The sequence below is a fragment of the Sitophilus oryzae genome, unplaced genomic scaffold (assembly GCF_002938485.1).
Source record: "Sitophilus oryzae breed Bouriz unplaced genomic scaffold, Soryzae_2.0 scaffold_169_pilon_pilon, whole genome shotgun sequence".
In the NCBI taxonomy this organism is placed as follows: domain Eukaryota; kingdom Metazoa; phylum Arthropoda; class Insecta; order Coleoptera; family Curculionidae; genus Sitophilus; species Sitophilus oryzae.
In genome coordinates this window covers 1,773,095-1,796,805 of record NW_022146390.1, presented here as the reverse complement: position 1 = coordinate 1,796,805, position 23,711 = coordinate 1,773,095, and the positions used below count along the sequence as shown (strand labels likewise).

At 29.8% G+C, this 23,711-nt stretch overlaps 4 protein-coding genes across 7 annotated transcripts; 2 read left to right on the top strand and 2 right to left on the bottom strand.

Annotated features, from left to right (window-relative positions):
* Nucleotides 1–170: 170 nt before the first annotated feature.
* On the bottom strand, nt 171–2,795 carry LOC115881109 (nuclear pore complex protein Nup85). Its single transcript, XM_030898488.1, has 8 exons — nt 2,600–2,795; nt 1,834–2,547; nt 1,653–1,775; nt 1,382–1,600; nt 1,210–1,322; nt 939–1,156; nt 561–879; nt 171–478 (listed from the first exon to the last, which is right to left on the bottom strand). Exons 1-8 carry the CDS (start codon nt 2,624–2,626, stop codon nt 271–273), a joined length of 1,941 nt encoding a protein of 646 aa, XP_030754348.1. The 5' UTR covers nt 2,627–2,795; the 3' UTR covers nt 171–270.
* A 201-nt stretch (nt 2,796–2,996) lies between these two features.
* Nucleotides 2,997–3,886, top strand: LOC115881112 (probable 28S ribosomal protein S23, mitochondrial). The gene is made up of 3 exons (XM_030898494.1): nt 2,997–3,189; nt 3,251–3,412; nt 3,470–3,886. Exons 1-3 carry the CDS (start codon nt 3,146–3,148, stop codon nt 3,759–3,761), a joined length of 498 nt encoding a protein of 165 aa, XP_030754354.1. The 5' UTR covers nt 2,997–3,145; the 3' UTR covers nt 3,762–3,886.
* Nucleotides 3,887–4,106: 220 nt separating this feature from the next.
* LOC115881111 (deoxyhypusine hydroxylase) lies at nt 4,107–5,265 on the top strand. The gene is made up of 2 exons (XM_030898493.1): nt 4,107–4,514; nt 4,610–5,265. The coding sequence occupies exons 1-2, from the start codon at nt 4,235–4,237 to the stop codon at nt 5,230–5,232; spliced, it is 903 nt and encodes a 300-aa protein (XP_030754353.1). The 5' UTR covers nt 4,107–4,234; the 3' UTR covers nt 5,233–5,265.
* LOC115881110 (facilitated trehalose transporter Tret1-like) lies at nt 5,258–22,259 on the bottom strand. Of its 4 annotated transcripts, none has more exons than XM_030898490.1 (3): nt 22,113–22,259; nt 12,655–12,915; nt 5,258–6,596 (listed from the first exon to the last, which is right to left on the bottom strand). In XM_030898490.1, exons 2-3 carry the CDS (start codon nt 12,809–12,811, stop codon nt 5,278–5,280), a joined length of 1,476 nt encoding a protein of 491 aa, XP_030754350.1. In that variant the 5' UTR covers nt 12,812–12,915; nt 22,113–22,259; the 3' UTR covers nt 5,258–5,277. The 4 variants fall into 4 exon arrangements, with proteins under 4 accessions (XP_030754350.1, XP_030754351.1, XP_030754349.1 ...); XM_030898491.1 differs by having other exon boundaries at nt 12,655–12,791; XM_030898489.1 differs by lacking the exon at nt 22,113–22,259 and having other exon boundaries at nt 12,655–13,065.
* Nucleotides 22,260–23,711: the final 1,452 nt, after the last annotated feature.

Sequence of the window (23,711 nt, the reverse complement as noted above, 5' to 3'; positions counted from 1 at the left end):
AACCACAGACCACAAGATAGAACTGTGATAGAACCATAGAACAGCATAACGTTTATTAACATTTACTTTTTTCTTTTTCATATGTTTTTCATTTATGCACTATGCAGCAAATTACCAGAAGAAAAAGGAGGGAAAATGTAATTTTGAGAAAACTTTAACTCCATCTTAAAAATTCACTATTTCCTATGAAAACATAGTGACTGTTTATTTTTTTAAGATCTTGTTTATTGTACAAAAAGTATTAAATTAAAAATTACATAATAAAGAAAATCATTGTGCTAGTTGGGCTTCAAACATTAAAGCTCTTGACAAATTTCTTGCTGCAGCCAGTCTTAAAATACTAATTTTATCAGCTAATTGTGGAATTGCTTCTTTCTCTTCCAGGCAATGTTGAATGGTGTATGTATCATTAGCAGAAAATACTAGCTCTTCACTTTCTAATAGAGGGATAGCTTCACTAAGTAGAACAGACCAGAAGCTATAAATAAATAAAAATCATTAAAAAAATAGGAAATTATGTCTCTGATTTAAAAGACATCAAAAATACTAGGCCTACTTACTATTTTGGTACAATTTTTGAAGCAAGAAGTGAAATTAATAAATGCCCACACTCCTTGTATTCACCAGCTTGATACAATTTATGAAATTCATTATATTTTCCTAGAAATATAAGTCTATCACTAGCCAGCATACAAGATCCCAAATTATCCAACAAATCGGTACTATTTAATTCCCCATTTTCAATGTACTTCTTCAAAACCAGATCTGCTAAATATGATGTAAACGGCCCATCTTGAGATTTCAAAGCCCACGTCAAAGCATTACCTACTCTTCCTCTTTTTAAAGATCTTGTTCCTTGGATTTTACATATACTTTGTGCTAAAATATTTGTATATAACAATATCATTGTTTATAAAAATAAGAAGCTAAAAACATACCGACACTGTGCAGTTCTCTATTTCTTGCCTCCCTTATTAATTTGTGTGCTTTTGTTTCTGTACTAAAAGGGATTCTAGGCAACAACAATTCAACAGCTTGGAGACCAATATTTTGACAATAGTCCAGATAATTTAAACCAACCTCCCATAAACTCGAATGCCCCATAAGAATTGTTCCATAGTCAAGTAAAAACGATTCTCTCAAATTTTCTGATGTACTAAAAAAGTCTCACATAGTTCCAAATCTAATATAAAATATTGTGTAACATACAAGTTTTCTACTTCTTTCTCTAACACAGAAAGACTTCCAGAATGATGCAAAATATCAGCCAAGTGGCACACAAACCAACCATTCTCAGTCATATGCTGGATTTCTTTAATCACCTATACCAAAAGAAAAAATAAATTTTCACAATTGTGTGAAATAATTTGTATAAAGATACCTCAAATAAGTCAAATTCCATCGCTGCCAGTAAAACGCGATCTAAATGTTTCATGTGATCTTTGATTCGCATTTTTCTTATGCTAAGTTTTGCAAATTGACCTAGTTCAAAAGATTTTACTGATGGTTCAGTGTAAAACAGCCAGCCAGCTAGAAATTCGTACCAAGTTTCACAATGAGATTGTATTTCAGCCCAAGCCTCTTCTTCACCTACAATTAACTGAACTATGCCTATAAAATAATGTAAACTAATTACAAGTCATTTGACTCACTCGCATTAGTAAATTTAAATTGTGATTTGTTATAAACTGTTTTGCATCAATTTTTAACTGAATATCAGTCGTCCAATGCTTCCATTGCAAGTTAAATTCATTGATGGAAATACTATTGATTACCTATGAAAAATATTAATTTATAAATAACTTAAACAAAACAAGTGTAAGTTTGTCTTACATTATATGTTGGCATGGTTTTTAGAACTTCATCTACTAACTGAAATACAGAACTCCCAAAGGCTGAATTTTGTCTTAAAAGTGTTCGAACAATTTTAATTCTTCCTTGTAAAAAATTCCCAAACACTGTTGGCCAATAATCTTCATGTAATTCCAAAGAAGTCACGTCTCCAGATATAAGTAGAGCAGCATTTCTCTCATGTTTGGGAAAGTGAAATCTAACCCAATCGAGTAAATAAGGCAACACAATATTACCAGGTATAACATCAATAAAAAGTATTTCACACAAATGCCAAATGCATTCAATGGAATAAAATATTGTTATATAATCTCGTAATTCGTCTCGTTCCGAATTGGTAATATTATTTTTACCAATTTCATCTTGTAAGTTTTCCAAACAAGCTCTTATTATTGAACGGTATTGTCTACTGAGTTTTAAGATCTCACCCTTAAATTCTGAAGATTTTGATGATACAGTACTCTGAACCGTGAGGAATGTACCACTTGATTCATTTACCAGTTTTCGGAGAATAGGATGATATAAAATAATACTGTGTTGAACGAGAAACACAGAACTCTGTGCTGTAGAAGCAAAATTACTGGGAATATCCTTTTGGCGAACGGTACGTCGTTCGTGAGGAAACACAGCAAACTGATTTAAAGGTTTCCAAGTGGCTCCTAAACCTGCACGACGACAAAGCTCGTTAGGAATAAGCTAGAAAGAATATCAATGACTAAAAGACATTAAAACATAATTATATTGTTACAAATATCTTAGCATCGTCTTGGCTCATTGTTGATGTCTGTTGTTGATGGCTCTTAGATAAACACAATTATATTTTAGTATATTTTTAAAATTTAAAACAAGTTCACAGCTTTTTAAAAATTAAATTTTTATGGTTAGCGTCCATAGACAAAGAAACATTTTTCTTATTTGTTTGTCTATGGTATTGACGTTTTTGACATTCCTTGTAGATGTAGATCATAACCGGCCGGATAGCCCTGGCGGCTGTGACCATTAAACCTATATACACCTACACAGATCATATATAAATTAAATGTTATGATGATATGTCAAGCTTTCACTGGCTTTGAATCTTGCTTTGAATCATACTACATGCCCACAGATTTGGATTAGAAGTTTTTGGGGAGTGACAGAAATGGTTAATTAAAAAAAGAAGTTGAGGTAGAGACTTTAAAGCTAACCTAATTGTCCTGATCAAAAAATCAAAATTTCCTTAATTTTGCTTTTTGCTCTCATAACATAATCTTTACTTATTGTAAGTCATAATTATAAATAATTATATTACAACATGGCTGGTAGCCGATTAGAAAAAGTTGGTACTATATACACTAGGTTTGTAGTTAGCATTAAATATCTTAAGTATACCTATTTAGACCAACAATGATTTTAATAGAGTTTCCGGCCTAATTCAATCAAAAGCCTTGAACTGGCAAGATAGGCCACTTTGGTACGATGTATACGAAGCATTTCCACCCAATGAAGAACCTCGGTTTGACAGGCCAGCTCCTAACATTCAGCTAAAAAAGATATTCTATAAAGAGGACAAAATAAGAGCGTAAGCAGGTTCAAAGTAATGTTACATTAATGATGAAATTACTTAATTGTATTGTAGCATGTTTCATCGCAACAACAAAAGAATAGGAGCGATTAATTTATTAGGGCACGGAAAAACTTTAACACAAAGGTTTATAGATACTTATTTAGAACTTGAGAGTCGCTGTGGAAAAGACGCAACGGAGGAGCAGCTGTACACAGAAGCAATACATATATTGAATAGAGAGAGGGAAGATAAGAGAAAACCCCAGAGTAATGAAATAGAAACAGTTAGTTTGAGTTCATCGTTCAAAGAAGCTAAAAAGAAACGTGAAAAGGAATTGAATGTCAAAGTGAAATCTTTGTTTTAATGCTTGAATATATAGTTTCTTGAAATTAAGTATGTAATGTAGAGTTTTTAATAAATATATAGGTTTTTGTTTAATAAAGAACAACATTGACTATTATCACAGATAACGTGTGATCTGTGCTATTATTATGGTTTACATACTTATTGACTTGTTAATGATATGCTTATTTCTAAGTTCTAGAGTATTTCAGAAACAAATATTATGGCTCTGGTAAATTAAAATCGAATAATGAATAAACTATTTTTACATAATTAAATTTTTTAAATTAAAAGCAAGCCTATCTACCAGCCGTATAGTCCTAGCAGCTTAAGGCAGTTAAACGGAGAGAAGAGAAGAAGCAGATTAAACGTCATAGTTTGACATTAACCTTGTTTCCGTTTTCCGTGCCTTGTTCTGTGATTATTTTTTCCAAAGTTAATATTTTAAAATATAAATTGTGTTGCTTTTTTTTTATAGTATAAACTGTTTTAACTATGGTTAACATAACTGAAAATCAAATTAGAAGCATTGGCAAACTCTTAAACGATTTTAACCGGCCTTTAAAAGAGAGATTTCGGGCTTTATTTACTTTAAGGAATATTGGTGGTCCAGTTTCAATCGAGTTTATAAATCAGTGCTTTAAAGATTCATCTGCATTACTAAAACATGAATTAGCATATTGTTTGGGACAGATGCAAGATAAAACAGCTAACTCTATTCTAATCAAAGTTTTGGAAGATACTAATCAGGAACCTATGGTGCGCCATGAAGCAGGTATATCTTTAAAAAGTAGTGAGAAGCACGGCTTACAGTAGTTTTAATTTGTAATTAATTTGACAATCTTATTAATATATATTAAATTGTTATAGCTGAAGCATTAGGTGCTATTGGTAGTCCTGAGGTAATAAGTATTTTGGAACGGTTCAAAACAGACCCTGTTAAAGAAGTTGCTGAAACATGTGAATTAGCACTGGAAAGAATAAAATGGTTGCAGAATTGTGATGAAGAAGGGTTGTCAAACAATCCATATAATTCCGTAGATCCTGCTCCACCAGCACATTCCACAAATGTCGATGAATTAAAACTAATCTTAAATAGTAATGATGAGTCATTGTTTAATAGATATAGGGCAATGTTTTCATTACGAAATTTGCAAACTAAAGAAGCAGTTGTTGCTCTTGGAGAAAGTTTAAAAACTGGGAGTGCACTCTTTCGACATGAGGTTGCCTTTGTTTTGGGGCAACTTCAAAGTGAGTACGGTATACCATTCCTTAAGGAGTCTTTAGAAGATGTTCAGGAAAATGAAATGGTGAGGCATGAGTGTGCTGAAGCTTTAGGTGCCATTGCAACAGAAGAATGTACAAGTATTTTAAATAAGTATATTGAAGATGAAAAAAGAGTTGTCAAGGAAAGTTGTGTAATAGCTTTGGACATGTGTGAATATGAAAACAGTCCCGAGTTTCAATACGCCAATGCTTTACAAACTGTGTGATTAGTGATTTATCAATAAAGCCAATTAATTTATTTTTTATTGTTTTTATTTTATGTCTGCTTTTTCTACAAAGTCTGAATTTATATTAGGTTTAATTTTTTGTATATCTGATTGGTAAGAATATTCGGATGGTATAAAAATAATAATAAAAATAATAGCAAGTAATGTTAAAAGTAAAAAAAGACAGAAAGATATGTATAGATCAAAATTGCCTAATAAAACCTGGAATACTTTTGTTATTGTTAATGCAAAAATGCAATGTAAAATTGTAAAATATTTTGTCATGAATAACTGGCAACTAGGAGGAAACCAGTTAGATATAAAAGTAAATGGAATAGAACCTAAACCTATTGTATGAAATATTATAAATAAATACATTATTATTACTGTAGTATATGAGAAATACTTGTCGTTGACTTTATTATATATTACGAAAATTTTACATATATACAAAAATAGTGTAATACAACTAGAAAATATTAAAACACGTCTTTTATTGTACTTTGTTGAAACATAGACACCGAAGATGTTTGCTAGTAAAAATAAAAAAGCGTATACAATAGCGAAGTATTCAGGAAAAGGGACATGGGATTCCCTGAATATAACTTCTGTATATACTAATGTGGGTGGTGCGCCACTGTATTGTTGAAAAAATAGACTCATGCTGAATCTTAAAAAATTGTTTCTAAGTTCTCTGTTACGGTATATTTCAGCGATTGCGTTACCTCCCCTTTCACGTGACATTTTTTCAATGATTGAATATGTTTCTTGCTGAGGATCTAAATTTGGTTTCAAAAATGCTAGTAGTTTTTTGGCGTCGTTTAGTTTTTTGGTTTTAATTAATTCCTTTGGCGTGGAAGGTAAAAATACTGCTAGGAATAGAATAAATACTGTTATAATTAAACTTATTAAACTATACCGTCGGAAGTCGATAAACGTTCCGATTGCAAACGCTAGGAAAAATCCTGTCAGTGCATAAAAAGTGAGTAGTTTGGTCAGAACAACTGACATCTCTTTATCAGTCATTTCCTGTATGTAACACTTTATTTGTCCTAAAGCGTATCCATAACCGGAACCAATGGTAAACCTGCTTCCAAGTAACCAAAACACGTCTCGGGATTGCCACATGATCACCCAGCCGACAAGGACTAGAACGTTGCCTAAGACTATTCCGTATTTTGAGCCTGGGCCTATTTGCCTGGAGGACCACAGGGTTCCAAAAGACATTCCTAACATAAGGAATCCAGCTACCATGGCGCTTTGATCCAGGGTGATGGGAATGGGTGAGTCTGATTGGAGCAAAGTGTGATAGGTGGGCGACGGCCATCCTAGCATCAGTCCAAAAGGAATTCCAGCCAATGAAGCTGAAACAAAGAGTTTATTAGTTTATTATAAATAAATTATACCGTACTGAACGTATGATTGACAGAAAAACGGCGTCAAACACGGTTGGGAATCACAATTGATGGTCTCTAGAAATCATTTACTAAAAATTGACATAAAACTTGCCAAAAGTTAACACTAATTTAGCAATTATAGAGAGATTAAAAATGGATAAAACATTTCCAGAAACACAAATCGATTTCCAAAAAATTATTTGCTCTCAAATTTTAAACTACACCATTTAAAATCACTATTACTAAAACCTGCGGCATAAATTACTTATATTATTACTTATATGTATTCATATTATCTATTATCTATTTGTTCAATAACGTTTAATCGAATAGACTATCATTTTAGTTCAGGGCAAATTGCATTTCCTGTAATTTTTGGGTACCCTCTGTCGAAATCATCCCTGATTGGTTGAACAGACTATAGCCATTAAAATTACAAAATATGAAAAGGTGCGTATCATGTACGTAAAAGTAGTGAGTGGCATAATTTGTTATGTCGATTTGTAACTTTTTTGACATATAAGATCATTTTTTATGAAACTTCAATTATAATAATTTCTTGGTTAAGATATTTAAATTTTAAAGCCTTTTTCGCAGAACTACGTTTTGTGTCGACACTTGAAGAACTTTATGTGAATGGATAATAATGATAATAATCAGTGATATACTCTAAAATTCGAATAGAAATATTATCTCTGTGCCTACTGTGACACGTTTCTTTTCAGTTATACAGGGTGAGTCTTCAATAAGTGCAAATATTCTAGGGGTAGTATATATTTCAACCCCAGAAACACGATTATAAGATTTTTTCCGCAAAAAAAATTGAAAATTTGGAATTTTTAAGAAAAAAAATTGGATTTTTTTTTAGTTTTTAGTTAAATAACATATTTTTTTGATAATATGTGGCAACATAAGTAATAGATTAAATTTACAAGAAAGAAAATTCAGAAAAGATCCAGTGGTTTTCAAAATTTTAACAAAAAATCTTTATTTTTGGAAATTTTCTAAGTAAAATAACTCTGTTATTTTGGACTTATTTGAAAAACAATAAAGAGAAAATATGTTTCTTTTATCGAGATTTACCAGAACTGAAAATATTTGCATTTCTTTAAGACTCACCTTGTATAATACATATTTTATTAAAATAAATATGATTTTAATTAAAACAATTCAAAATAATTAGACATACAAATTAATTAATTGTCCTTCACATAGACAAAATTTAGTCAAACGACAAAGTAATTTCTAATTATTAATAAAAAAATTAACGACACAACACATGTTTGAATATTTTGTCTGATTGAAAATATTATCTTAATGAATATTGCGTCATTGAAAAGATGTACTTTTTTAAATTACTGGGAGAATGAGTCATTAATCTATTGGCACATATAAAATAATTATAATACGGAAAATAAAAAAAAGAAGATGTTTTTTGCTTTTTATAATTTTGAATCTCAATTGTAACTAAGGCGTCTTTCGTTAACACGACACAATGGATATTTAATTGGTGTGCATAGGCATTAATAAGTGTTCATGAATGAGACCGTGCATGCTCTTCACTGGGTAATTATTAAGCCAGCCTGCGCCACTACAGGTACTCACATTATAGATGTTGAATTAGTGTTCAAAGGCGCGTTAAAATGTATTGATGAATGAGATCATATTATGTATTCTTTCCTGGGTCGCTTTTAAGCTAGTGTGAGCCACTACAGGCCACTCAAATATATTTAAGTTGGTGCTCATAGGAGTCATAGGGGTTAATATGTGTTCATGAACGAGACCGTGCATGTTCTTCACTGTGTGATTATTAAGTTAGCGTGTGCCGCTACAGCCACTTAAATAGATGTTGAATTGGTGCTCATAGGCATTAAAATGAGACCTTGAAAACTGTTGTTCCTGAAACAGATCCAGGATCCAGAATTTCGAGAAAGACATGTAGGATGGGTAATAAATTTATGAATTGAGCAGAATTAAATAAAATAGTAAAATTTACATCTGACATATTGGATTATCCAAATTCTGTGTGAAATCATTTGGCAGAATTTCATAGTAGGTGCACTAAAATATTTTCTTTAGGGCATTAGGCCATCCGAATGCCCTTTACTAGAAAGAATAAACTGATTTTGCAATGGAAAATAATATGTGATCGTGACAGTTTAATTAATGTTGATATTGTTATCATACAATATCTATAAACAGCTGTATTGTAACAATTGTTACTTTATTTATTTGTAGTCTTTTTTCTGGTGTTTATAGATCTAGATCATAGATAAAGAAGTAATTATGTAATTATCCAGATAAATCTACACAAAGAAAAATGATCATCGGAATATAATAGGTTACTTTAATAATGGCAATAATAAAACTTCACACCTACCTATAAGAAATTCAGTAAAATTATGAAACAAGTAATAAAAAAATTCCTCGCTGATGTAAATCAATGACATCTTTTTGGTATATGGTGTAAAACTTATGACATTATCCATCATGATTTTACAACCTTATGTATGTTTTAATGTTAATAAAGTACCTATTTATCAAACAAATGTAAACAGTCGGAAAATAAACTCCGACTTTTCCATAATTTTCGGCAATATGTGTATATATTATTACATTATTTACTTCATATTAATACGTTTAAGATAAGATAATAGGTATGTCGATTTAAGTTGGTAGCTACTATAATACCCTATTTTTGATTGTTTATTTTATTAACAAAGAAGAAAAACAGAATTTATTACTAAAGCTTCTTTCAAGAAAAGTCTAATAAAAGCTTTTTATTAACCATTATTTATGTAAATTTGTTTCTAATAAAGTAACGCGAGTCCCTGTGCTCTTTAGGATCAGCTGCCACTGCTTCAAAATATATTAATGGTAGTGTATATCGTGTATAATCAAAAATTATGTAATTAACTATTTCCTTTTCAACCATTATTACAAATTCAATATCAAAATTCGTAATGTATGTTTCTATCTGATTTTTTCAAAATGTAGATGATTGTATTGACCAGTGGCCTATATACGAAAAGGGAGGAGGCGATCATCCCAATAATCCATATACATGTTCTTATAAATATTATTTATAATGCATACTGCACCCCTTTTTGAAATGAAAATATATGTTTTGATATTCAAAGTTCCTAGTATTATTATTTAATTTATATTAGTTTCATTTCAAAGCCTCTCTCTATGAAAACAGCAATGTGCATTCTACTGGAATTGACCCCTGCTTATGCTTTTTTTTATTTTTTATTTTATATTAATGCTTTATTTTATTACAGATTATTAATAAAGCTTATTGGGCTTTTACTGAGCATTAAACAAATCTTTACTATCATTATTATTATATACCAATATCTACCCTCTTTGTAGAACAGTAATAGAATATTCTATTATTTGTATTAACTTTGTTTAACTGAAGCTACCGTATGAACGAAAAAAACGGCGTCCAGTTGGCTGAAAATGACGATCAATGATAATTTCCATATAAATTTACATATAAAATGACAGCGATCTTCATTTCATAGCCATTGCTGACGCCGCCGCCGTTTTTATTCGATCATACGGTATATAAACAACGGATTTAACTTTACAGTAGTTTTCTGAATTTGATGTTGACAAAGGTTAGTTTATTTATAGTAGGTAAACAAATACGTCAAACGAATTAATAAATGTTTTCATTCGGTTTGTTTCTGAGAACCGAGTACAGTTAACAGTGGCGTATACAACAGGTTTATATATTTTATCTTTAAGAGGGGAGGGGACAAATGAAGAGGGCGCCAAATTATATCTGTTTTATATAATATAAAAAAACTGAATTTAGAATCCACTTTCACAAATTACACATTGTAACGTACTGAAATCTTTATTATCATTAGTATGATATAACAATAACTACCCCCATTTTAAAATTGTAGTAGAATATTCTATTATTTGTATTAATTGTTTTTTTACTTCCTTTAATTATATAAATATTCTATCATTTCTATTGTTTTTTTTACTTATTTTAATTATACAGGATGAGTCTTAATAATTGCAGATATTTTCAGGGCTGGTAGATCTCGATAAAAAAATATATTTCCTCTTTACCGTTTTTCAAATAAGTCCAAAATAACCGAGTTATTTTACAAAATAAAAAATATAAAAATATTTTTGCTTAAATTTTGAAAACCACTGGATCTTTTCTGGTGTTTCTTTCTTGTAAATTTAATCTACTCTCTATGTTGCCATATGATCAAAAAATTGCGTTTTTAATTAAAAACTAAAAATTCTTCAAAAATTTTCGAATCTTCAATTTTTTTTTGCGATAAAAACCTCATAATCGTGTTTCTGGGGTCAAAATATACTACCCCTAAAATATTTGCACCTTTTTAAGACTCACTCTGTATGTAAACAACAGATTTACATCATTATCATAGATTTCTGCTTTTGATGTTGCCAAAGGGCTTTTTTTGTTGAAAGAAAATTTGTGTTTAATACTACTGAAAAATATGTCGTTTTAATCTAGTAGAATTTTCACTAAAAAAATTGGGTTTTTAATATTTGTATTGCAGGAGATATTTTCAAAAGTTTATGCTGAAACGGTAAATATATTAAATGAAGAAGTAAAAAATAAGGTGAAAATGAAGACGCGAACAAAAAGAAATAAACAATGATTTTACAGAATAAGGTTAATAAAAAAACTCAGAAAATATAGAAGACAAACGGTCGAGAATAATTGATTAAAATATAAAAGAGTATTAAAAAACTGAAGTATATAGTTAAAAAAGAACTATATAATATTTTAAACATATACATCTATATACATATTTTATAAGCTTGTTGTAAAAACCGATCCATTCAGATGAAAAATGTTGAAATATATTGAGCTAAAAATTCAGTAAAATCAGCTAAAACTGAAAAAAAGAATTCCATTAGTTTTTAAAGAGTTAAGTAATTTATATAATTTAAAAAAGAAGATAAAAATAAAGGCAAATAAAAAAAAGGGAAAATAAAAATTATCTGATTTTTTAGTAACAAAAGTAAAAGAAAACAGAACAATTCCAGATTATCTTTCTTTTATATATGTCGTTAAGTATTTAATACCAATAAAAATATTTTGATTTTGTTAGCTACAACCGTTTATATCAGGTAGTTTTTAAGTAGTAACTCTTTAACTACATTTTTTTGACATTATCTAAATGCAAGAATTAAATCAATTCACTTTGGTTTATTTTTTAAACATTTTTTAGAGAAAATATTTTATTTGCAGTTTATTAAATCATAATTTTTTCTCTTTTATAAACTTAATGATTTTATTAATTAGCTTTTTACAAAGCACTAATTCGCCACAATACACCAAAACACTTTATTTTTGAACTGGACGCGCGTTTCGCTAAACATGTTAGCATCATCAGCAGATGATTAAAACTAGTATTAAGTTTTAATCACTTTTATCATTTAGTTTTACCCTTTAATCAAGGGCTTTACTCATAATCATTTAGTTTTATCATTATGCTGATGATGATAATTATCATATATGTTTGTTTTGCTAATCATCATATATGATTAGTAAAACGCGCGTCCAGTGCAAAGGTAAAGTGTTTTCGTGTATTGTGGTGCATCAGTGTTTTATTTTGCTGTTGCAACACCAAAGGTTCCAACCCCCCAACTGTATTATATATTATATATTTTATTAATTATAAAAAGAATGAAAGAAGAAATTGAAAATTGTAAATAAATGCAGACATAAGAAGTACTGACAATGTCCGAAATCTGATATTTTTTGATTGGTAAAAATAGAAAATTAAAAAAAAATACTGCACAACTGAACTGAAGATTGTAATATTTTTGAATAAAATGTATGGGGTACATTATTTGCTAGTATCGTAAACAAATAAAAAATGAAAAAATTAAAGTTAAAAATGATCAATTTAAGAAAATCGATTTAAAAAATATTGACATTTATTTGATATCATTAAGCTGAAAAAATTGACAAATCATCTTGACTAGTTATTTAGGATTTTTGTTTGACGAGACTTACCACAAACCGATGGAAAAATTTGCCACACACCTGTCTTCATGTTATTTCGCAAATTGTCAAGTCTATTGTTCTCTTGCACTTCGAAAATATAGGTGGTCTCTGTGCTCGTAACATTTTCGGTGATAGCGCGCTGTTCCCTGTTTAAGATTTGTTCCATTTAGCAAATAGTGGGCTGGCGTCAATATTAACTGTCTTAATTCAACTTTTTAAACAATTAAAGTTTATACCGCGCGACTGTTTGATTTTCTGATGTAAGCCATACTAAAATACAAAAAAAATGTAGAATATGTTTTTGCTGCAGTTTACTTAAAGTTTCGATTGGCAGTGGTAGATGTATCGTTTCCGAACAATATTGTTCCCTCTAATTTTTAACAATCCGCAATAAAATCGAAACGGAACATAATTGATGCTGATTGCAATTAATTGTTTGTTATATATAAACATGTCAGCGATCGGGACAATTTTTAAATTTTCATGCTGTTAGAACACGTGCTCCAATTGAGCACGAATAAAAACGCGATGAATATTTTGCATATCATATTTACAGGGTGTTTCTGATACATTCTACTTACACTCACCGGCACAAAAAAAACGGACACCTATAGATTAAACATAATTAGGGTTAAAAATGTCCCGTTGTCAATTATACGAAGGAAAACAAAATGTTGATATTTAGGTGAAAGTTTGAAACACCCTGTGGAGTGTACCGCTTGGTGTACCCTCTGGAGTGTACACCCTTTCGTACCGGTGAGTGTATAAGTAGGGTTCTGTAATTATTTTGTTATACAAAATTTTCGGTAGATTTTCCCATAATGAAAAAGTCGAGGAGTTCAAAAAAAGGTCATCATACAACTTCATCTCAAGTTGGTAGCCCAATTTAGTGATTAGTTACAGCAGCTGAATGAAGATAGCAATACTTTGTTGATTTTGATTTGCTCAAGTTATACAGGGAGTCCCAGAAATAAGTACAAGTGTTTTAAGGGGTGATAGATATCGATAAAAGAAACATATTTTCTCTTTATCGTTTTTCAAATAAGTCCAACATAACGGAGTTATTTTACTTTGAAAATTTCCAAAAAAAAATAGTTTTTTGCTAAAATTTTGAGAACCACTGCATCTTTTCTGGATTTTCTTTCTTGTAAATTTAATATAATACCTATGTTACCATATTATCAAGAAATTATGTTTTTTAACTAAAAACTAAAAAAATTTAAAAAAAAATTTCTCAAAAAATTTCCAAAAAAATTTCTCAAAAAATTTCGAATTTTCAAAATAATTTTTTCGCGAAAAAAAGCTCATAGGCGTGTTTCTGGGGTTGAACTATACCACCAGTTAAAATACTTGCACTTATTTCTAGGATACCCTGTATAGTGTTGGTGCATTCTCCGCTAGTGCTGCCACAATCAGAGAATATCGTAAACTGCCGACTAAACAAATACACGGGTTTAAATGGGGAATATAAAAAAAATATAATATTATTTGAAAAGTATTAGTAAGTGTAATTTGTGAAAATTCTAAAAAAAAATAAAAGTGTAGGTATCTAAATCTTTTGATATCGTGATATCTTCAGAAGGTCTAACGTGTAGTATAATTTATTAATAAAAATAATAAAAACTTTTTTAAATAGTATTAACATGCCGGCTGCCAGGGCCGTCCTTAGACTGTTGGCCACCTGGAGCAAGACCAACAAAATGCGTCCCCCCCTACAGACAATCGTTTTTTTATTAGTGCGAAGTTTGATCCGAAGAATCAGGTGTGAAAAAAAATTATGAAAGTTGTGCCACAGGTGGTAAGAAATATTATCAAACGCTTTCCAAAAAAAAGGAAATAAATATTGCAAGATTTTCAGAATTAGCATTTAAATTTTGTATTTATTATCGCTATTTCGTGCTCAATAGATACCTATTAAAGATAATTCGCTTAATCGTTCTTGTGCCATACTTGATCTCAGGTAATTCTCAATTATTTATTATATTTTGAGTTTAGAAAAACTTCTCTCTCCGGTTGCCACTGAAACCGGCAGCGTTAATAAGATTCTTATGGAGATGTAAATATTTGGAAAGTTTCCAATCAGATCGTGAATTTTTAAATATTTTAGTTTTTGTATTGGACAACTGAAGTTTTCGGCATTATCTGGTGGTATTAGAGCAATTAGAGCTAATATCTCGTCCCGAAGCTCTAGGCCATTAATATCATGCTTGTCTCCGTCCGTTAAATAGAGATGAAGATCTATACAATGCTTTGTTATTTCCTCTTGTTGATATTCTTGAGACCTGTGAAGTCGTATAAAAACGAAAAATAGTCCGAGTGAGTTTATAACAACCTTTCCTGGAGAGCCTCATGGATTGTATCCAGGATACAACAAAGAAAAAAACGATTTTAAACTTTTCCTGTGGATCTAAAATTGGCTCATCCACTGATTCATACAAAAACTGTATAGTTTTTTTTCTGAGACGAGCTCTAATGTCATTAGTAAAAACTCAGAAACTGCTTCAATTTCCAGCTCTTCTGCCAGCTCTGCAGCATCCACTAATATTTCTCTAAAATGGTCGTCAGTCCTTATTTTGACAAAATAGTTGTCGATAGCTTTTAGAGCTTTTGTGGACTCAATGATGTCGAGTTTCTCATTCTGAAGCAGTTTACTAGTTGCATTTATACTGTTGGAAATTTCGTACCGAAAATGACAATTTTTCCAAAATGTAGTACTGACGTACCGAATTTGGTCAAGATGTACTGAATTCAATATAATTTTACCGAAACGGCCGCCCTCAAATTTGGCCGCCTGGAGCAACTGCTCCTCTGCTCCACCCCTCAGGACGGCCCTGCGGCTGCTTCAACTAGGGCAGCGATCATAGTTTTATGCATCGATTTTGCTAGTTTTGTAGTAGTTAAATTATATTTTATCCTCATAGTATAGTATATTATGCATATTTAATTTTTTGATTATGTAATGGCCACTTTGTTAACTCACTTGTTTTTCACAGCCTTCTATGACAGCAATTTTTCCGATCGTATGGTTTAGTTTTACATATAAAATGACAACGATCTTCATTTCAAAGCCAACTCTGACGCCGTTTGTTAAGATCGTATGAATCGTTTATAATAAGATTTCCCAAGTTCTGAGAGCTATCGATTGCAAGTCTGTATTCAAAGTTAACGTTGTAGTTCTTAATAAGATTTGTACTAGCTGCTAAACATTAAAATTACCTGACTCAAGAAACAAATTTGATGATGTTTATTATGTATTTAAGCCAATTTATGGATTTAATTAATTTGATTCATAGAATAATAATTATTAGTTTTTACGTATAGACATTTTTTTGTCTTTTTGTACCTTTCTTAAATGATCTTCCGTTCTTTTGGTGATGCAAAAAATATAGCTTTGTATTTTGAGTTTAACTACACAACTAAAATGTTATTACTTCTTTTAAACCAAATAAATCCAGTTAAAAGAGACCTGTATTTTGCAGCCAATTGTGGTTCTGTGCCAGTATTATACAACGAGCAGTCAATAGAACAAATTAAATTCCTTTATTTATGAATACTAAAGTATTTGTTATTCTCATTTACTTATGATTTGGGAAACGATCTAATTGTGTCACTTTGGAAGAGCTATTTACGTATCAATAATAACAATGGATAAGCCCCTGATAGTTTCGCGCGTGCTAGTTTGTCAGAGTTTACTCTATAGCTCTTGATTGCGTTTAAGGCCAGTATTACCCTATCAAATTTCTTTGGCAAAGATTTTATTGTATCAAAGATTTTGACAGTGTAATATGTGTGATTTTATACAATATTTTAGCCACCACTCGTCTATAATTTGATTATTATACATGAGTTTATGAAATAATAATAATATTCAATATTCACTAGTGAATAATGGTTTCATTATCGCTTCCACGGATATCTCGATCCAAACTCCAAACAAGAGCTGTCAAACATTACTATTAATATAAATAAATAATTTTTGTTTTAATTAGTTAAATCTAAATTAGTTAGCTATCTAGTTAAAGAAAATTTCAATGTTTTGTTTCCATGTTACTTACTCGTTATACTCGTTCAACATTTTTTTGACATTAAAAATAAAAACTTATATTAATATTATCTAAATTTTTTTGGTAGTCCTGGACAGAGTATAGTATTCTACTCTTATACAATGGCTGTTATTCACTTGGATGATTTATGACTTCATTCGCGTCATAAATTCATCTGCGTGAATAACAGCCACCATTATATGCTCGTTGAATAATATACTCTAGTATATTAACACTGTCAAATGTTTCATTAAATATCTTTTATAAAAGATCTTTTGACAAAGAAATTTGATAGTGTAAAACTGGCCTAAGCCAATTAACAAATTTGCTTTGATTGTGTCATAGGCTATTGTTTATTAGTTTTTGTTATATTATGTCAGTATTATTTCGTAACTAATAATTCTTAAAATAGACGGGAAAAATAACATAACACGTTTATATTAATGTAAATTAAGAACATATTCTATTAATACCAACATTTTAATACACACGATCATGGATTTTTTAAATTAGAATAAATTACATTAGATTTATTAAACTGTGGTAAATCCATTGTGAATCCCTTTTTTGATATAAAGAAAACAACTTCAATATTGTCAAAACTATGATATTTTTTAATATATAATTTAATAATATACCAACTAATTTAAGATTTATAGGTTGAATATTTTATCTGAAATAGTAATTCTAATATTTCAGATAAATTTCATAAAGATAGATTTTAAAATTTATTTATTGACTAACAAGTGCAAATATTTTTAGGGGTAGGATATTTTGACCCCAGAAACCCCTGATTATGAAGTTTTTTTCGTAAAAAAATTGAAAATTTTTTTTTAATTTTCAGTTAAAAAACATAATTTGTTGATAATATGGTAACATAGGTAGTAGATTAAATTACGAAGAAAGAAAATCCAGAAAAGATTTAGTGGTTCTCAACATTTTCGCGAAAAAACATTTTTTTTTTAATTTTCAAAGTAAAGTATCTTGGTTATTTTGGACTTATTTGGAAAACGGTAAAGAGAAAATACGTTTCTTTTGTCGAGATCTACTAACCCTGAAAATATTTGCACTTACTTAAGACTTACCCTATATAGACTGTTTGGTGAAAATATACAAATTTGTGAGAGTGTAATTTTAATTCTAAAATATATTAATTTTCCTGTTATTCTGGTCGTCGTCAGTGGCGTATGAATATTCAAAAACGTACTAAATTTGAATTAAATTTTTGCTGGAAGGTATTGTAACTGTGGAAAAACATCTACTTGGATTGGTTTGGATATTCTGTTTTAATTTGTATTATTAACTTTTTTGTAACAATTTTATTTTATACCAAATTTTATCTTATTAATGAATTTCTTTCTGGGAGGGGTAATTACCCCCACTACCCCTCCCGTATATGCGCCCCTGTCGTCGTTTGTCAAATTTGTAAATAATACAGAGGGCTGGAGTCTTAAAAACATATCTTTAGGGGTGATAAATTTCGATTCCACGTCTGCAAAGTTATTTTCGCGAAAAGAAATAATGTTCAAAATTTTGTATTTTTTGAAAAAAAAATATGGATTTCTTATTTTTTCAGTTAAAAAATATAATATCTTGATAATATAACAACATAGGAAGTAGATTTAGAGAAACAAAACCCAGAAAGAAACAGTGGTTCTGAAAAATTAAGCAGAAAAATCTTTTTTTTTATTTTCTGCAACATCCGCAAACAGTATCTTCTCAATATTTGATTATTGTCTTTTTGTGGATACTTTATAAACAAAAAAGTAACCATTTTAAGAAAAAAGTTATATTATCAAAATACAAACTATAGCAAATTTGTTAATAATAATAGTTCAGTAACTAAATAAATTAGTATTTTGTTATATTTCCCATCAACTATTTAGTATTGAGATGAAATTCAACTCTGATTACACATGGAACACTTACTGATTCAGGGAAGCTTTAAGAGACAAAACATCCACAAAATTACAGAAACTACAATATACCTTTGTTGTCTTAAATTCCTTTACCTTAAATTATATCACTAGATTTTTTTTAATGTGACTTGTTTATCATTGACTAATCTGAAACGTACTTACAATATGCACTGGATTAATGAACTAATTAATCAATTTTGCGAGTATTGAAATTGTATTTTTTTGTAGTAAATCACAAACAGAACAATCGTGATATGGAAAATACCTATGCGCGATACTTTGATAGTTATGCATCATGGTTCGATGCAGTCTAGAAAATAACGTCTTCAAAAGCATTCAATTAAATGAACAAGTTAAACATGTTTTAATATACAGACAGTCAAAAGTTTTATTCGGTTCGTATTAAAATTTAGGTAATTTAAGGTAACTATATATCATTTGTTTTAATATAGGCTGTCCTAAAATAAAATTGCACATTATTACACTCAGATATATTTTTGTTATTTTTAGCCTTATTTTCATTAATTTTTTAGCAAGCTGTATATAATTATATCAATTTTAATTCGTGAACTCAGCTTATTATAATCTTTAGTATTTGGCATATTATACAGGATTAATCGAGGGGTTGTTTTTTTTAACCCTAACTTTAAAACACCCTATGCAATAATTTTGTTTGTAAATTTTTCTAAAATATAATTTTACGGTCAGAACCATGAGAATTTTGTTTTTTGATTTATGTCAATACATCAATTTGATAACGATCAATTTGCAATTTTTTTAATTATCCTTACTTTTTGATGTAATTCTTTAATACGGAGAGGTGGTTTTGGAGACTATTATCGTAACGTCATATTACACCCGGCATTGGATAGTCTATACTAAATTAAAAAAAAAACGTTAAAGACTAACAATACAGTCCGGGTTTTAATAAACATTACTAACGATAACAGAACTAACGATATTAAAGAAAATATCTGTAATACTCAAGTATACAAACAGAAAAAAAAAATTGAAAAAATATCTTATATAAATACTTTCTATTGCCGCTCTTGGCTGCTATAACTGCCTGTATACATCCCTTCATACTGTCATTGAGGCTTCATATATCATATTTATGGCGTTATGTTTTCCCATTCTTTTTTAGGACCAAGCGAAGTTCATTTAATGAAGCTGGTATTGCTTCGCGACCTCTAACCCTCCTACCAAGTATTTTTTGCCAAACGTTGAATATGATGGGCAGTTCATAGTAGTATATAGTTCACAATAATCACCACAGCCGCCTTGTCACATTTTTGAAATAACTTCAAAAAAGAACTGATAATTGAAAAAATTGCAAATTGTTGGTGGCAAGCTCATTTCTCTCTTAAAAATTTACCAAGGCATCTATTGACATGATCCAATAAACAGAATGCTCAGGAGACATGGTTTTGAATATAAAATTATATTTTGTGAAAATTTACACACGAAATTATTGCACAGGGTGTTTTAAAGTTAAGATAAAAAAAAACAACCCCTCTCGATTAACCTTGTATAATATGCGAAATAGGTACTAAAGTTTATAAAAAGTTCAGTTTACGAATTAAAGTTAATATAATTAAATACAGCTTTCTAAAAAATTCATGAAAATAGGGCTAAAAATAAGAAAAATATAACACTTTAAATTTGTCTCCAAAACTCCAAATCAAAAATGTCTCCGTTGCGTTTTTTTTGCATCTGATCGAGTGTAAATAGGAAGAGATACCAAGATGATTAAATTAGATAAAAGTTACTGCTTGCTGAACTCTTCAACGTCATGTTTTGAAATGGAAAAAACTCCAGTTAGGGGAAAGTCCCGAAGATATTTTTAAAAATCTAATTTTACCGTTTATATGAAAATATGTAAAATGTAGCCAGTATCTGAGACGGTTTTACAGAGGTTGTCGTCTCGACGCATTCAGTGATGAGATGTTCTGATGTTTCCCCATTTTCCCCCAATTTTCAGTAAGTAGTTATTTACAGCACGTCAAATATTGCACGCAATAGTCCATTTACAGTTAAAACTCTTTTAGTTATATTTTTATAAATTATTTTTAACTTTTTTTGCGTTATGACCTATATTACAAAAATAAAAACCTATCTATTTTTACATTATATTTAACCTTTCTTTATAGGAATCTTAGTGGGATAAGTAATAATTAATACACGTGTGAAATAAAGTTAATTAGCTTAATTACATATAGTGCAAATAATCAAATTTGTTAATTACATCATGTCACTTAGACATGTCACTGCTTAGTTAGGCACAATTAATACAGTTAATTTTCACAAATCGGCAGTTTGCATTAATCACAACTTGTTATACATCTTTTATGTAACGAATTGAAATACCATACCATCGAAAAAAAACGGCGTCAAAGATGGCTGGGGAATGACAATCGATGATAATTTTGCCGAGGTCAAGCCTTAGACGTCATTACTTGTCCCGTAATCTTCATTATTTTTTAATGGAAATCACTGCCAGTTGGCTATAAGAAAGAATTATCATCGATTGTCATTCCCTTGCCGTCTTTGACTCTGTTTTTTATTCGATTATACGGTATATAAATATTTGACAATTCAAGACTTTTCGTTTGACTCTATATTAGATTAAAAAGAAACCCATTAGAAGTAGTTATTTTTTATACAAGACTTCATACAATTTTATCATACAGACTTCATACAATATATCATCGCCGTGTATAAAACAATATTTTTTTCCATAACGAGTTACGTTTTAAAAAATATTCAGAAATTATTATTTCACGGAATTCATTAGGAGTAGAAAAAATATTGTGCTGGGTTGGCGTTGGTTTCTATGTAATTTGACAAATAAATAAAGCTGTCTCTTTAGTTGTCAGTTTTGAGTCAATATTTTTTAATTCTCTTTCGTGTTGATTGCTGATTGAATTGGAGATGGACCAGAAATGGCTCACAACGAAATAAGTAAATTACCAACAGATATTCAGGCTGAGGCGATAAACGACATATCCAAACTGCTTCCATTTAAATCCCGAATAACTTATAAAAAGAAATAAGAAAAAATTCAAAAAGGGAAGCAAATAAAAAACGTGCGAGAAGAAATAGAAAAGTTTTTAGCCTATCCTCGATGCTCGCTGTTAAAGTATCATTTAATCTACCCTTGCGGTTAAAGTACTATTTTATCTACTATTTTTGATAGATATAAGGCAATTTTAACAGTTCCTGTGGAAAAAACTAATTTTGATATGTTCTTAGCTTAATTTTAAGCAATACAAATTAAATACAAAATAAAAATATCTACGGGGTAGTCCAATTTTAACAGACCAAAGAGAATACTCTTTTTTCTATGATCATTTGTTATTTTAACTCAATATGTCTTTTGTTCAACACATGTTTTAACTTCATTAACAGTTAAAACTGGACCACCCTGTAAAATAAGGATATTAAAAAATATCTTTTTCTTTTTAAAAATGGTTCAATATTTAAAAAAATATCTATAAAGGCTTACCAGTTTGTCATTGAATAGTTTTTGTTTGTTAAAACGTATGGCAAAATTGTGGACCCATTTTAAGCATTCGCGAAAAAGAGAAGACAGTAGTGCTATAGAGAAAGTAGAAAAAAGTGAAGGAAAATTACCGCACACGCTGACCCACCAATGAGCAAACCCGTCTTACATTTATGAATTGAGGTACTGTAGGTTAGTACGGGTTCCACCAAAATGTTGACCTTTGGATTGGTTCGGAATAATTAAAAACTGAATCTATAATATGTGGTTCATTATGAATTCAGTTTTTAATTAGTAAATCTACGGGTATTCCAATAGATTTGTCTACTGGAGATGCTTGAAATTTTGTATAGTGATTCAGTTAAAAAATACCGATTAATATGGACTAAAGTAAACGATATACCGGGTGCGTCTCAAAAGTGGCCCACCCCGATAACTTTTTTATTTTTTCAGAGATTTGGCATGTTAGTATATGACATAAATTAGGATTGATTGACGTATTCAATTGTTTTTGGTTACTTCCTGTTTCACCGGAAATGACTATAACTTTTTATTTTTAAATGGCACTCTCGGTATCTTTTTTACTTTATTCGATAGAAAATTACATTCTGAATAGAATGACATATCATATGTCAACTTTTGACATTCTCCCTTAATGAAAAATCGTATTTTAAAATTCAATCTAGAGTGCCACAGCTATGTTAAAAACACTAATTCTTAATCAAGAAGACTTGGAAAAATAGATTTGATCGTCTAATGTTTTTAGTGTCTTGTCCTGGCCAGTTAGAAAATGCTCAAATCGTATTTTTAATCACATCTCAATTTTTCAAGTGGAACGAGGGTGGCTCATTAACATATTTGGAAAAAGCCTTTTTTTACGAATAATTTGATACCACACATTTGGTATTACGAGTTAAATTTTTGTTACGAACCGCAAGTTATAATGTCAATTACGCCATATGCGAAAATGTCAAAAGTTGACATATGATATGTCATTCTATTCAGAATATTATTTTTTATCCAGTAAAGTAAAAAAATACCGAGGGTGCCATTTTAAAATCAAAAGTTGTAGTCATTTCCGGTGAAACAGGAAGTGACCGAAAACAATTGTTTACGACAATCAATCCTAATTTATGTCATATACTAACATACCAAATCTCGTTTTTTTATCTGAAAAAATAAATAAGTTATAGGGGCGAGCCACTTTTGAGACGCACCCGGTATAGTTAATATAAAATTAATAATACATTTTTTATTGATTTTAAGTAAAAAGAACTATTAATACATAGGATTGATTGTGGTATATAATGATAAAAATAAAACTATTATATGAGTCATATTATTAGCCCATATTAGTGTTTAATTTAACAGATGCAATGTGGGGAATATTTTTCATTTATGACAATAATTTAGAAACAATAGACATATTATTTACTGCAATAAAAATTACTTTGAATTGAACAGTTTGATATAGCTAGGAGTTAGAAGTATATTTTCAGAAGTCTGAAAATTTGAAAATGTAGATACCGAAAGTAAAAATTTCGAAAGTTGTTTTCGAATTTAAAAGTTTTTAAGTCCTATGTTAAGTTCTAAAAATATTTC

Bases quoted from the DNA above. Each gene is read 5' to 3' on its own strand.
- LOC115881109 (XM_030898488.1), bottom strand. From the start codon at position 2,626: ATGAGCCAAGACGATGCTAAGATATTT. The intron at 1,776-1,833 runs GTAAGACAAACT...TATTTTTCATAG, and splicing joins AAACCATGCCAACATATAAT to GTAATCAATAGTATTTCCAT. The intron at 1,601-1,652 runs GTGAGTCAAATG...GGCATAGTTCAG, and splicing joins ATTTAAATTTACTAATGCGA to TTAATTGTAGGTGAAGAAGA.
- LOC115881112 (XM_030898494.1), top strand. From the start codon at position 3,146: ATGGCTGGTAGCCGATTAGAAAAAGTTGGTACTATATACACTAG. The intron at 3,190-3,250 runs GTTTGTAGTTAG...TGATTTTAATAG, and splicing joins GTTGGTACTATATACACTAG to AGTTTCCGGCCTAATTCAAT. The intron at 3,413-3,469 runs GTAAGCAGGTTC...ATTGTATTGTAG, and splicing joins AAAGAGGACAAAATAAGAGC to CATGTTTCATCGCAACAACA.
- LOC115881111 (XM_030898493.1), top strand. From the start codon at position 4,235: ATGGTTAACATAACTGAAAATCAAATTAGAAGCATTGGCAAACTCTTA. The intron at 4,515-4,609 runs GTATATCTTTAA...AAATTGTTATAG, and splicing joins TATGGTGCGCCATGAAGCAG to CTGAAGCATTAGGTGCTATT.
- LOC115881110 (XM_030898490.1), bottom strand. From the start codon at position 12,811: ATGGAACAAATCTTAAACAGGGAACAGCGCGCTATCACCGAAAATGTT. The intron at 6,597-12,654 runs GTAAGTCTCGTC...TCTTTGTTTCAG, and splicing joins AATTTTTCCATCGGTTTGTG to CTTCATTGGCTGGAATTCCT.